We start from the raw sequence: 15,687 nt of genomic DNA, 5'->3' as shown, positions 1-15,687 counted from the left end.
TATTTTTCTGAGTTTTTTCCCCTCCCTCCTCTTCCTTTCTTGCCCCTTTTTGATGCTGACAGAGGTAGCAGCATGGGTGCCTGTTCTAACAGGAACCCTGCCTCTGTCATTTACATTGTCACACTCAGTGGTCACAGACTATACCACAAAGGACTCAGAAGGGGTCAGAGATAGAGGCAGTGCTGAGCATCCAGCATGGCCCTCCAAGCCTCATGGAGGGCACTACAGAGTCCTGTGACTGGTGCCAGTCAGCCCAAGTGCTTGGTGGTACATCCCTTTGTGCCAAGGGGATCAGAGACCTCAGCAGAGGGTCAATGCTTTGTGCCACTGCACAATTTGTAAACAAAATATGGAAATAGCCTATCTAAACCAGCCATTTGCTGCCCAGTTTGCCACTAGGGTGTAATGCAAAACTTGCTGTGACTGAGGAGGAATCCTCAGTGGGATTTTCTGTAGGACACACTCTAGGATGCCCCACCACGAGACAGTGACAGGGTAGCTGTAAACTTGTTGTCAAAGTACAAGGGCTGCTCTCTGTCCCAAACCACAAACTAAATGAAGCATGAGAATACAATATGCTTTACATAGACATATTATTCTTACATTTACACATGGAAAAATTCTAATGCAATGCATTACTCCTCTGAGGTTTTATGCCAGACTCTTTTTTCAGTTACACTACAGCAGACCTACCTTGCACAACTGAAGGTATAATTTGAACAATAACTCTTACACTAACACCACATAAGCACGACTCAGCAATAGGTTATCCTATTGGGACAGTAAGTACAACTAAATGCTGTCTATAAAACTGTAGGGATACAATGAGAGAGACCTCACCACATGTCTCAGTTCTGCACACTGTCTCCCCTGGAGTTCAAGACACTTGGGATAGGATTGCATCCACCCACAGGGAAGGTATCAAAAGGTTCACAGAACTGAGTGAAGTACAGCTAAACTATAGACTCAGGTACAGCTCTACAGTTGGCTGAAAATAACTACATTTTCTAGTGTTCTTGTTATCTTTAAAAAGTGCCTTGAATAATGACTCACACAATTAAAAGAAATAAAAGCAGATAACTCTTGGCCAAGTTAGCTTAGCGTATCGTCAAGCAATTTACCCCATTTTATCTACTGATGGTGTGTCTAGAAATAGGAAAAATCTCAATTTTAACCTTGAAATATGAACTCTAGAAATCTGTATTTCAGTGTATGTATTATAAGCCCACACCAGGGAATACTTTCAAAAATAAAAATAAACATCCAAACTTTGAATGCACTTTATGAGTCAAAAAGCAATGGGAACAAATGCATTATTTAATCGTAAACCCCACACTTGATTCAATGTAAGGCTGAGGAGGAAGTCAGGCTCCCAGAGGCACATGAAGCAAAGACTGCTTCGAGGGACTGCTGCAAACAGGGCTGGAGCTGAGCTTTCCCTCAGCCCTGCCTCTGTCTGGGAAAGGTGATGAGGTAGACAGGCAGCTTTTAGTAAGAATTAGCTGCCACTTTCTCAGGAACAGTGGAGCAGAGAGGAAAAATGGTGGGAACATCTTGCATACAATAAAATAAACCCATTATTCAGAACTGAGAAGAAAGACTGTTAAAAACAGGGAGCACTCAAATATGGCTTGGACTCCATGATAAAAGTCTTACCCATTTTAATGGCACATTCTTATCAGCTACATTTCTCCTGCTGTTTTTCCTTCACCCTCATTAAGGGTTAGGTCAATTTCTTACCTGACTGACACAGGCTCTGCTCTCATTACCTTGACTCAAAGCTAACAGTAACTTTAAAAAATGCTCACAATAATCATCAGCTATGGTATGCTTACCCTGAGGTAGTTGAGAGTGAAGTTTGTCAGACCCATTCGAGTGATGTTTTTGGACAGCTGCTCCAGCACCTGAGGGTCTTGTGCCTAAACAACAAAGGAAAAAAGAATTTTCACTTTGCTTTGTCGTTTTGGGTCTTTTTTATGTTCTTAGTGGATGTGGGAAGGGTTCTCTGAAAAGCAGTGCCACTTCGATGGAAAAATTACACATTGATGCCAAATTTATGTAATACGCTAGAGTTCTGTATGCATAGGAAAATAAAGCATTATGAAATGGGAGCAGAATAAAGACTGTATCCAATTTCCAATATCTTCCTTTGGTCCCTGCCCATTCAAAAGATAGACCTAGGAGGTCTGGTCATGCAAGTGGGCATGGCCCTACCAATGGGCTTCCTGAGGGATTGCAGCACATTTTTAGCCTTCTATTTGTTGGCCGGGAGTCCCAGAACACTAAACAGAAAAAGGCAGAAATGAAGAAGGTATCGCTTTCTTTTTGTGAGTAAGAAATTGCAGCAGAAGGACCTCATCAAGGCACCTTCAGCAGAGCTCATCACATAGGTGACATTAAGTGCAGGCTTGAGAACCCTTTTGATCCAAGTTATTTTCCCAGAATTAAACAGGCAAAATGCAAGTATAGTCCTTCTCTGACCCTAGCCAGGCACTTTACCTGTGAGACCAGCCTCCTCTTTAAAATAAAATCAGTCTCATTACTAAAATTAATACCTGCTGGTTTCTGGCTAACCTGCTTCCATTCTGAGTTGCAGCAGACTCCTAAATACATAATGTCACTCATGGCCATCCTCATTGTCCTTTAATAGGATACTGTTGAAGAGTTCAGTTGATCAGTCCTCTAAAACAGCAGATATCCCTGGGACAGAAATGGTGGGGCAGGTTTCAAAGATGTTTTCTTCATGCCTGTGATAGCACTTTGAAAAAATGTCCAGGCTGCCTAAATAGCTTAAGCTGTTTAAAATTCTCCACGAGGAATGTATCTTTATCTATGGATATTTAAGTAACTAGATGTCAAAATACAGGAACATCTTTTGGTCTGTGTTCTCAACCCTCTATAAAACCATAGTGCTGTAATTGATTTTGTCTATGGGGACATTACTAGTAGGAATGCTTCTATGGTGCAGAACAGTATGTTCTTTGTTTATCCACCTTATTATATTTTACTTCACTTGCAGAATATTTAATATTTTAATTTCCATTGTGTGTGTTTTCATTCAAATTCAAATCATGAAATGTGGAAGAAAAATTAAAATTAAAATTAAAATTCTTAAAGGTTTCTAAGTAAATATAGGATAATTACTTATCTTCTGTCTATGTAAGGGTAACATCAGTTTGCCTCATTTAAAGACTAAATATAATTCCTACCTACAATGGTGAAAATTCACTGACTTTGCTGTAGTTCATATCAATAAGAACAGATTTTGGACCCAGATCACACAGACCACCAAGTGGGTTAAAAGGAAAATTGTGTGCTAAAACAGAATGAAAACATAGCAACAGTGGCAATAATAGAGCACTGAGAAACAAGGGAGTGATGAAAGAACTTGTAAAAGGATGTAGTTGCAGGCAAACCAAAATATTTATAGTTAATTGCCTTGGGTGTGAAATTTGCTGGAGTTTTTCATAAACCTAATTTCATCTCTTTGCATTAGGTCAAATGAATAAAGGATTACTTACATGCATGGCTAGAATGCTGCGTGGGACTAATTCTCTGTATTGTCTAATAGTAAAGTGCCATGTTTTTATTCTCATAAGATCATCAAAAGTAAACTCCAAGATAAGACGTCCTTCTGTGCATACCTAGAATACATAAAATGCATGAAATAAATTCCCCGAAATTTTGTTTTCAATGATATTTTATCATCGATTAAACAACATTCAGAAATATCAGAGCAGTATCGTTCATCTCTGCTAGATTAATTGTTTCTCGTTCTCTTGGGGAGAAAAAACAAATGTGGGAAAATTACTTCATAGGCCTTTCCTCAGAGACAGTAACTTATAATGCTACAGGTTTTATAGCATTTCACAAACATAGAATATTGTGCGCTAAATCTTATTTATTGCAACAATTCCCTTTCCCTCACAGTTCGCTACTGCTAATTAATGACTGAATGTTGCAGTGGAGGTGACTGGTGCAACTGTGTGCACTTGATGGCAAGTTGCTGAACCAGTCATTCCTACCCTGTTATACATTGCCCTTTCCCTATAGTAGCCTGGCATAAAATCCTTTGTTTCATATCCAGTTGGAGTACACAGCGCCCTGAATAATAGTGGCCAAACCTGACTTTTCTCCTCTTTTTTAACTTGTTTTTCCAAGCATTTTGGCCTGTTTGGGGATTTTTTGTTTGTTGAGGTTTCTTTTTTCCTATTTCTTATCACTTTTATTAATCCCCCCTTTCAAGGAAGGCCAGGTGGGGTGCCTGCTGTTGAGAGTGAGGGGAGCAGAGGAGAGGTTTCAGCCAGGACAATAGAGCTACTTCCACAGAAAGTGGCTCACAGCTTTGTCAGGGATATTGCCTAAGAAAAGACAGAAAATATGGGAGGAATAAATGCCGAAAGTGGGTACTACCTGAGAATGAAAAATAAAATAAATTACTGGGGACTTTTAAACAACTCTCCACAATTTCATGTGGGAGAAACACTGTGGTTGTGGTCTTCTTTAAGGTGCAAAATACAAGGCCAGCAGAGTATTTTGACTAGGAGTGCTATGGAGTATTGTAAATGATGTCTGAATTGAAAATTAATTACTTCTGTTGTTGATTTTTTATTTTTTTAAATTGGATATTTAGACTTACAACTCTAGTCCACATAAACTCACAAGTCCAGGGTACTTCCACATATTGTGGAAACAGTGTGTAGTGGCTTTCAAAAGAAAAGGTTTCTGCAACTTTAATTTAAATACAGCTAGCATTTCGTTGAACAATAGCCATCCCAAATTTAGTTGAGTCTGTTGAGCCTTTTTACAAGCCCCAGCTCAGGTGTGGCTAGCTCTCACTTGAGCAGTGTGTGGCTTTTCTGGTTAACAGTTCACTTAACGTCATCCTAGTTTTTCCTCCTTGTTCTTTCTGCAAAAACATGTAGGTAATTTTAACAGTCATACTATAAGACAAATTCCTGTAGACTGTGAAGGACAGTCTTGCAACAGGTTCTTTTCTGCCCTTTTTAACAAATCTTAGTGATGCCTTCAAATTTTTAATGTGATTTATCATTTGCCACTGACTTTGATTTTCACATCACCTGCACTCTGATGAGAAATTACACAGAGGTACACATGCACACACATAGGGATCTACAGGAGAAAAACATTTTGTATTAATGTTATTGTGTTGAGTTCAAAGATCCTGGTTACTGACCAGTTAAAATGAAAATATTTCAGTTTTAAAATACTTTATAATAATACCTGTGGCTTCTCAAATATTTCTTCTCTTTAGCTCTAAACCCCTCAGCTCTTAACAAGTTTTAGGTACTGGCATTAACAAATTTTAATAGAAAAACTGAAATACATTCTTCATATATCACAGTGGTAAAAATTTATACACTTTATAAAGGAATGTAATTTCCTTATGTAGAGCAGAATTTTACACATTGCTTTTATTCAATAGAACTGGCACAGTTCTTATTTTAAAAGGGCTTTTTTTTCTTAAAGCTGCCTTTTGCATAGAATCCAAAAAATCAAAAGAGTCTCCAATTAAGAAAACATTTTCTGTTGTGCTGAATTCATGTTACCGTACTGTGAGCTCTGACATTTTGTTTCTGTGGTAACCAAAATCAGCTGATTAGTTGGCATGGCAACAGAAAAGATGTAATCCCAGCAGACACACTCTAATCAATGCCCCCAGCACAGATGGTCTCCGGAGGATCAACAAGAAAGAGGCTGGCAGGCATTCAGTGTATCACGTGGCTGCTCTAGACTAGGCCAGGAAAAAACTAAAAAAGAACATTTCTCAAACTAACCAATAGCTTTTTAACTCCTTCACTGCATTTATTAATTGTAGGAATTTCAACCGCTTATGCCTATGAAAACTAACTTTGGTTCTGTGCCTTACTGTTTACAGTCTCACTCTCCTATCGCTGGGCACCTACAGAAATCTTTGCCCTTTATTAACTACCATTTCTCAAACATGAGTTGTTGTTTGAAAAGAAGCCTAAAGCTTATACAAATCCAGGCAATGCCTGACATTATTAGTAAGGATTAAAATCCCTGTGTTTCAATGGCTTCACCTACAAAATCCAGCTGATGGCCCCACTGTTGGGAACAGGAAGAGAACCCTTCAAACTCGGGGTGCTCACTGCTTTAGTGGTGAAGGCAAAGCTAATCTCCGCCAATCTATCAGGAAATGTAAACATTACTAACTGCAGAAAAACAGTTTGCCTACACATAAAGTTGGAGTGTCAGTAAACACGGTGAAAATGGAGACTTAAGAGGACTGCTAAAACTTTCCTCTACCTGGAGAAAAAAATGGAGCATCTCCCAGACAGACAAACTGGGCGGTCTTGGCTTCAGTATTTTACCAAATTTTATTTAAGCCATTGAACTGCTATAAATTCTTTATAGTGTTTCTTTGTATCTTGATGAAACAATTTTTAAGTGTGTGACACTTCACAAGGACTTCTTACCCTCTAAAGACAGGCTAGACTATTCATATTCTTACTGCTAGGCATGTTCTGGCTATATTTATTTGAAAAAAATTGGAAATGCCATTTTATATATTCATCCAGTACTGCAGTACTAGCAAAATGTTGAAATGAATAAAATACATTGGATTCTCAACTCTGTGGATCCTTGATTCAATACATAATGAGATGTGTTTCAGTCCCTTAAATTAGAAGTTGGCTAGAACTTGCAGCTTAGAATTTGCTTGTGAAACCAAACCAGTTTGTATTTTTGCATTTTGAACCCTCACCGTGGTAGTTTCCCTGAGTCAAATTCAGATATGATCTAAGGAGCTACAGAGTCCATTGCAGTGCTGCTTATTATGGAAGGTGTCCTTTGTTCCACCATTGATTCTGTGAGAGTAGGAGTGTACCTTTAGTAAGACCTGTGCCCTCACTATCTCTGCTAGAAGTTAAACATGCACAGCTGAGACAACATTCAGCTCTAACTTATTTCTGAGATAGTAATATATTCAATCAACTACTGTGTTTTATTTCAAATTTGCTTTTACTAACAGTCATATTTTAAGTACTCCTAATTTTTAAACCTCCTAATTTTTCTCCTAAAATCCAAATCACAGCCCCACCTGAGCTTTTGTACCAGGACACAGAAGTTTTTTTTGAATCTACAAGAGAAATGTCAGGGCTGAAGCAGATCGTGCACTGCCAGGGCTGCAGCAGACAGAGAGACCAGACCCACTACATACAACAGGACAGTGCCATGGGAGGCAATTGTGGCCCCTTGACATGAGGTGGGCACCCAGCCCAGACCATGCTGCTAGTCTATCTTTGACTTGATGGATTTCAACCTCCTTTCCAAAATAACAACATTGTCATGTGCTGGCATGATAAGTAAAATAAACTAATTGAATTGAGAAATGTGTTCTGTATTTACTGATTAGAAAAAAACAACAACCAAATCCCAAATCCTTTTATTTCCTATTGCATTAAAGCTAACACAATGGGAAATGACACAGAAGAGGCTGTAGGGATCTCAGCAGGGAAACAGCTACTGTACACCTTTGGCACCTGCCCTGCATGTGGACAGCAGTCACAGCTCCTCATGAGCTCTGAGGTGGCAAAGAGGTGCAACTAGGAATATCTGGTCTCATCTCTGTCCATTTGTTTTTGTGTCTATGTAAGTCACAGGGGCTGGGGTGGGACAGCTGGAACAATGGCACCATTAATGGGCACTTCCCAGCTCACCAGCGCACTGCACACCAGCAGCTTCCTCTGCCTCTTCTTTAAGCCCCACTCCAAGAGCCAGAAAGACGGCAGAGAAGACCCTGAAATGGGATGGGACTCACATACATGCTAAAACAGCCTAAGCCATGTGAACCCTGGTCACGATGCCATCAATAGCCAGTGCCTGTGGGTCAAGGGCAACATGGAAGAGCTATCTTCTCCTACCCCATCTCCTTTTGTTCTTTTCTCCATGGAAAAGTCAAAGATGAAGAGGTACAAGATGGAAAATCATTATTTTCTGTTAATGTATTAAAAGGGACACTTCCATTTTGAAAAAAACAGTTTACTGATTTTTTTAATATAAGGACTTTTTATGTTTTAATTTTTATTTTCCAGTTTTTTGATACTGTTTTTAATAAATATATGGCCCTTGGTTTAATTACAGGACTAGAAGTGGCCAATGCATGAAGATAATTCACTATCAATTACAAATATTGAATATTCACTAACTGCCTGATTTAGGGGGTGTTTAAATCAATTGACTCCTTCCATTGAATTCACTGCCCTTTGGACTGGCATCCTACTCTATTAAATCACTATTTTTCTAGAGATTTATAGTCCTTGTACTAGGTAAGAATGAAATGTAATGCATACCATCCCAAATGGTAGGTACCAGTAATGTGAAATCTTGTTGCTTTACAATCAAGCCCAGAGAAAAGAAGATGGGCAGATGGAATTTAATTCACATAAAACTGATGGTTCTGGCTACTTGGCATTATGTGCTTCTTCTGCAGTCTTTCTGGAAGAATCGCGGAAGATGCCCACAGAAATTTCCAGTCACATAATGAATACAGAAAACATAATTAAATGGCTTCAAGGGTTTAGAAATAATCTCAGTCTACTAGAAAAATTCAACAGCCAATAATCTTTACCGTTATACACACCAGAAAGGAAAAAGAAAACAAAAATCCAACAACATGCTTTACTGAGTCTTCCCTGTTACCTTGGTAAACATAGGTTTTCCATGCTGAGTAACCATGGTGCATTGATCACAGTCCACTGTGATGGATGAGTTGTGGTATGACTCTTTTGAGTGCTTGAGAATGTAATACAGGTCTGTTACACCTCCTTCAAAGACAGTGCTAAAATAACGAGGAATGAGGGTCCTTCCAATTGCTGTGAGGAAAATACAAAGCAGAATTCAGCAAATGCTCTAGGTTACGAAATAATCCATTTGCTTACAGCACATGAATAATTTTATGTGCAATGAAATAGAATTTTCATTTAATGAATATAATACATGTTCTCTCCCTTTTTTAGAAACAAAGTTGCACCTTCTCCCAATGAAATCAATGAAAATGGCTGACTCCATTCAGAGGGAGTGGGCTCATCATATTTAATCTTTTTACATTGATGGCAAGTTAGAGTCACTCTTTAAACCATCTGCAAGGGTTTTTGTCCCAAAGTAATTATTATACAAAAAGCCACATGGTGTCAATTACAGCTGAAAGTTGGATATTACCTGCAAGTGTATAAATACAAGTGGTGAGCATTACAGAAACATACTTTTACACCCAAAAAAAGCAAAGCACATTTTTATAGGAGGGTTGTGTACACATATATGTTTATTTGTGTGTGGGCACATGTATATTTATATATACCCACCCATACATGCACACACACATGCACACACACTCTTGAACAGGAGAGCTACTGCTGAGAAATCAGAGTACTGGTGATTGAAGTAGGTCCTGAGAATGCAAAACTTTAAGTGTTGTACAATATATGACTGCCCACAGGTCTGTCTGAGATCTCTCTTTAGACCAGTATTTATGTCACAGGTGAGATAGTCTGAGCAGAAACCTGAACGCACTTACATGCCCCATTAACCCCCAAAACTATGGACTTAAGGCACCCAGTTTGGCAATACTTAGTAGGGCAAAACTCTCACTGAAGTCACACCTCTCACTTGCATAGTAGGGTCAGTAAGTACTACAAGGTCTAATTCCATATTTGCAATAGTAAGAGTGAGCTTCTGAGTGTACTTCAGATGCACAAACTAGCCTAAGCACTGACATCAAAGGCAGTTATCTCATAGGCTACTCGTGCTTTCCATCTTCTTTACAGCTAAATTTGGATGTAACCACAAGCCTGGTATGACAGAAGAGTTTATAATAGACCAATACTTCCATACCAAATGACTCATTGCTTTGCATACATTAATCAATCCACAGTAATTCTGAGTGCTGGATACATAAAAATTGCCTCCATTTGAAAGGGAAAAAACAAGTAATCTAAATGGTGTCCTGGAAGAATGAGGTAGAAATGCCACAATCAACAGGCAAGATTACAGCTTATTAGTTCCTAATTCTTATTTTCCTGTGAGGACTACATGTGACTCACGACTCCCTCATTTGCTGAATACTTTTAGAGAGTAATTTCCAAAAAACTATTTTCATAGAAATTTTGCCAGCATATGAACAAAGGGTCCTGAACCCAAAAAGGCATTTGCAAATGGATGTTGCAAATTAAAAAATATGGAATTTTCACAGTACTTCTGTGAAAAGTGTGTTTGTTCTGTGTGTTACAATGTGAAATATTGCATGTGCAGTCATAATGCTCATTGTAAAATGAAAATATGCAAATATAGAAAATGAGAACTTGTTAAAGTTTTTGCTGGAATATCAGATATCAATGTAGTTTAATGTATGAAAATATAGTAGACTCTCTGGAAGTGGCTGACAGTTCAGTGAATATACTGAAAGACTATTCAGTGACTCTAGCTCCTAAAAAACCCCATCCACCCAACAGACAGATTTTTTTTGCAGTCTTTTAATTTAATTTAGAAGAACTGAAGTCCAGAGTATTAGCATAGGATTCAACTCATGCTTTAACTCAAATTTCTCCATGTTGGTATGGTATATAGTAAAAAGTGAAATTTACCCATCAAGTTAATTTCTTGCTCCCCTAAGGCTAATTAGTGCAAATTAAATTTCCTGCTAATCATCATAAGCAGCAAATGTGTGATATGAAAATCCAGAATTCCTACTGATTGTAATAAATCTCTATTCATGTGACTTATGCACTGCATAAATATCTTCAAACTGTTTAACTGCAGTTTATAGACTGTTCCCAAAGTAGCATGGTCATATGGTGTTGCTTTTTGCCTTGTATTCACAGCTACAACACATTAAAGAAGGCTAGAAATACATTAAATACCTTATTCTTATTACTTTTCCCAGTAAGCATTTTCTGTTTGTCACAGGGATATGCTACAGTGAACAACAAAGTGAGAGACCAAAAGGATGAAAAGATATAGAGGTGCACACAGGGATATGCTCCATGGAACCTGATTTTTCATGACAGATGCAAATGCAGACCCTGCCGGTCTATAAAACCGAAAATAGCTGATGCAAATATCCAGCATAAATGATTATAGCTAAATATTCAACTCCAGAAGAAATAGAAATGGAAACTTATATTGATGAGCAGACCTGTCCTCATCACTACATTGCTTTTTCACAAAAGACTGAAACAGGTTCAATGGTTTGATTCTCTTCCTGAAACACTCAATGGCTTAAAAAGATCATTTAATTGCTAGAATAAACATAAAGCTCTCTACCGCTGTAACAAAGTTTATTTGTGCAGGAGATGGTATTTCCAAGAACAACGAAAGGCTGTGGAATAGCTCTTACAGAGTCTAAAGATCATCACAAACTTTGTGCATTTTTTAGTGCAAGGAACTTTTCCTTGCTTTTTTCCTTCCAAAGCAGGCTTGTGTAAATGAGTATTTAAACACTGTCTGTGCACACCCTGCTCTGCTGTGTGCATACATGTCCTTTCCTGGGCAAAAGGATGGGAATGTGGCAAAGGTGCTTTTCTGTCCCTTCTTGCAGTAGATGGACACACCCCACCTCTGTCTGTCACTGCACCTCACAAGACTTTATCAACACCAGGTATCTTCTGCTACAGATAGATGAAGGATACTTCCAAGGACAACCCCGAGTAATGTGAAGGCAGGATCATGGGACAATGAGATACTTGTGGCCATTTCAGGATGTCATTTAGCCATCCTTGCACCAGTACAGGTAACTCACACCTTGCAGAGCCCAGAGCAAGCTGTATGCTAGCTTGGTCTTGGGTCTGCAGTTCCTTGGAGGCTGCCGCAGCAATAATGGAAAGTATAGTCTAAATAACGCCTCCATTGCGCCAATGTGGCTGAATGAAGCTTTACATGCAACTGCCATTGGAATTCCTTCCAATTTAGAGCTTGGCTTTTAGTTCACAGAATACACATTTTGTAGGGATCTTCCCTGCCATGCCACACTTCCCCAAATGAGCCTCCCATGGGAACACTCAGAGCCACCACACAGATCTTAGGCACAGGTGCTCCAAGGACAAGTGTTTGCAGTAGCAGTTTGACTATGGGAAAATTCTTGTAATTTCCTTTCCTGATGTCAGGGCTTTATTCTTTCTCCAGTTTTTTTTTGCTCAGCCACCCTCATGGTCCAATTGTCTTTTTTCTCACCTTCTGGTTGATTGCTTACATTGGTCATCTTCCAAGTTCACCATTCAATTTCCCTGTCTTCTCTCCCCCTCCTCACATGGTGCCCCTTTTTCTTTTGCTCAAAGACACTTAATCCATTCCAAATCTACTCAAATTTCTCATTCTTCTTACTAAAGCAGACCCACTTATACAGTCTCAGCCTCCTTGTTCTCCTCCACTCTACCCAAAATGCCAGCTTCACACACACTTTTTTGGTGCCCTTCCTACCAAGCCAGTCTTCCACAGTTCCTTGTCTCAGGTTCCCTGCCTCAGCAGTCTAAACACTTCTTCTGGATCTTGATTTTTTGGGTTTTTTTGTTCCCCCTTGCCCCCCAAAATTCTCTTTATGCACCTCTTTCCCCTTGTAAAGGCATGTTCTTTCTCTCCTTCCTTTCTTCAGTTTCTCATCAGCAAGAAACATTTCAAGAGGATCTCTTTCCATTGTTACGCTCACCCAATCAAACATATCCCCATTCCCTGTGTTTTCCTCATTGACTTCCAACTCTCCCTTACTTAATCATTCCCCATGTTCTCCTTTCATCTCCTTGTTACTACTTCTCTCCCCATTCTCATATCAATATCCTCTGATTTTTTCCCTTCTTTTTTTCCCCCCTTCTCTTCCCTTTTCTTTCCTCTATATTCAGGTTGAGTTCCTTCCTTTTTAGGGCCATCAGGGTCCCAGGCACATATGCTGGCAGTGTAGAAGGAAAGGTTTCCTGCTCTTGCATGGAGCATTGGCTGAGCCTTCCCTGTGGTTTTGCAGTGGAAATGACCATGACCTCATGTAGCCCTGAGTTACAAAATACCTAGTTACTCTATGTAGTTGGCAGGTGGTTAGCCCCACTGGGCTCCTATGAGGAGACTTACTCCTCTTCTGGGAAAGGGAGACCTTGGAAATTTTAGCTGTCAAACTCTAGTAAAGCCTAAACTGCATACTTGAGAATGGGTGCCTTTTCCTCCCCCCCTCGACCCCCCCAAATATTTAGAAATCTGCTAAAATCACTCACATTTCCACAAAGAAGACAAAAGGAACACACCTACTGCAAAAGTGAGCAACACATCATACAGGTTTTTAGACATTTAGAAAACAAACATGCAAGTAACATGGAAAAAACAATATTTTTTCCATTTGGAAGGAAAGAAATGTTTTTTTGGCTTAAATAAAAGAAAAACTAGCCAAAAGCAAAAACAATTTCAGCTTTATTAGGTCAAGCTTAGCAAAATTATAAATAAGTAGAAAGAAGGCTTTTTCATGGGACTTATCAAGCAATACTAATAATAGATGCTATATCATCTGCCTGCAAAAGTGCATTAAAACAGCCATGGCTGCAGGTGCTGAGTCTCTAAGTGCAATAGTCAGGCTTAGAAAAGCAGATGTGGCATAGAAAAGCATACGTGCATCAATACAAACACTGAGAGGTTCTTGCTGTCCTATTACCCCAAAAAGATCATTTAATAGTGTGAAATGTGACACCCGACATTGTAAGATACTGCATATACTAGAAGGTAAATTCACCTGTCCCACAGCATTCAGGCAATAATTCCAGATCATGGGAATCGTGCTTTAAATTATCATTTTGTCCTGGGCAATGTTCTTCCTCCCTAGCTGAGTATCTGAGGTTGTGCCATTTCTCATGAATATGGGCACTGCCACTTAATGTCTGCTTCATTTGTGCTAGCAGTTGCCCAGATAGCAGAGCAAAGTGACAAAGACCAGCTGGATTTAGCAACAAAAAATAATAATTTATACAAAAATGTCTATAAGAAAGGCATAACTGAAATTACTATTTTGCACAAAACAGAATGTTGTCATCTGCTGGCATGACATAACTTTAGCCTACTTTGTGGTGTAACAGCTTGGCTACATGTGATTCCATCTACCTTTTCCAACTGGAAAACAATTTTAGAATTGATGTAAGATAGATTTGTGGCACTCCCTCAAACATGAGCAGTCCAGAAATCAATTAATTCAATCTATGAACATAGGCAAGAAGCTTTATAGGTCAGTAACAATTTTATTATATATAATTTCTTTAGTATCACACCTGGGGAATTCTAAAGAATAGAACAGAACAATCTGATATATTAAATGGCCCAAGGCCTGCCTCTTGGGGAGGGAAACACTGAGGTCACACTCTTGCTTTTTGGCCTGGGCATGCAGTGATGATGATTAGGATGCCCTTCTGTCACCCTGTTTCTAGGAATCATTATTTTCATGCTGTCCTTCAATTTGTTTTCTCTTTTAAAGATGTTTGCCTAGTATAAAATACTTCATTCTGTCAGGAATATGTTTAATTATAGAATTATTTTTCCATCTAAAATTAATCCAAAGTGTCCAACGATCTACAGAGAGGGATGTCCATCACTTGTGAAATTCAGAGCTTTTGGAAGCCTCAGATGAGCTATGGGCAGAAAGCCAGTTAAAAAAACAGTTTGTAATATAATTGTGGTACCACCCCACAGTGTAGTGGTGATGGTACTGTTGGTTGGGTATTTTTTCCCTCAAAAAAGATCTGAGTAAAATAGAAAGTAAACATGTTTTTCTAGTCCACAGGAAACTGGTATTATTTGTGGGCTAGGAACAGAAGAACATTTCCTCCCTTTGTGTGCCAAAGATAGACTGTCAAAATCTCAATGCCCTCTCTACAGAATGAAGGGTCATGGCCCCTTTGCAGAAGCAGGGCTTGATAGCAAACCCCTCCTTGCTCACTGAACTGTTCATGTGTTGCCTTTACAATAGAAGCTCTCAGGGGTGGTGGTTTGGATTTAGCATATGCATATACACCATGTAAGACACTGCCACGTTGGCATAGAAAAAAACAATGGAAGTGTTAATCTGTTAAAAAGAAATATTGGGTTTATTGCTTCCAGACTGGATTTCGACAATCTAAATCCTGTCAAGACCTATGTCTTCAATTAAAGTTAGGTTATGAAATAAGTAATAAATCAGAAACAAATAAAACCAAAAAATTAGTAAAAGGCTTTAAAAGTTCCACAGAATCATTGATAGAATGAAAAAACATTCCGTGCCTATAGCTGAAAGGAGCTCTGGAAGCTCTGGTGCATTCTGCAGCTGATTATCTCATCAATATGCTATAGATGAGCTAGAGGAACTCTGCTAGTTGGGGCTGTGGGGTCTTTTTTGGCTCCCAAAACAAAATATTGAGCTATCCCATTAAGCTCTAGGCAGATTATGAGAATCTCTTGCTTGAGAGATTATCACAGTTGGATCTCAGTAATTAAATGGAGATGTAATGACTAACTCTCCTCAGCTAGATGCAGAGACTAGGGAAGCCAGGAGACAACACTCGATTGATTGCAAATGAACCTTCCTGAGCACTGCAGAAGAGAGCATGAGCTTTCTGTTCATTGTTAATTGACATCTCTGCCCACGGCTGACTAACATCTGGGTGGGCCAGAGCCTGGCATGTTCATTTACATATGTTTCTATAACTGAAA

The 15,687-nt window shown here is 39.0% G+C and overlaps 1 protein-coding gene across 10 annotated transcripts in view; it reads right to left on the bottom strand.

Moving 5' to 3' along the window:
• LDB2 (LIM domain binding 2) overlaps window positions 1-15,687 on the bottom strand; it is a 249,489-nt gene that overhangs the window by 76,870 nt on the left and 156,932 nt on the right. For all 10 annotated transcript variants that reach the window (XM_071556750.1, XM_071556743.1, XM_071556745.1 and 7 more), the window contains exons 3-5: window positions 8,686-8,858; window positions 3,522-3,644; window positions 1,836-1,919 (exon numbers count right to left, since the gene is read on the bottom strand). In XM_071556750.1, coding sequence (XP_071412851.1) covers window positions 1,836-1,919; window positions 3,522-3,644; window positions 8,686-8,858 — 380 coding nt within the window. The remainder of the gene's footprint in view (window positions 1-1,835; window positions 1,920-3,521; window positions 3,645-8,685; window positions 8,859-15,687) is intronic.

Source organism: Pithys albifrons, chromosome 5, assembly GCF_047495875.1.
Source record: "Pithys albifrons albifrons isolate INPA30051 chromosome 5, PitAlb_v1, whole genome shotgun sequence".
NCBI classification, from domain to species: domain Eukaryota; kingdom Metazoa; phylum Chordata; class Aves; order Passeriformes; family Thamnophilidae; genus Pithys; species Pithys albifrons.
This window is presented reverse-complemented; position numbering and strand designations above follow the sequence as displayed.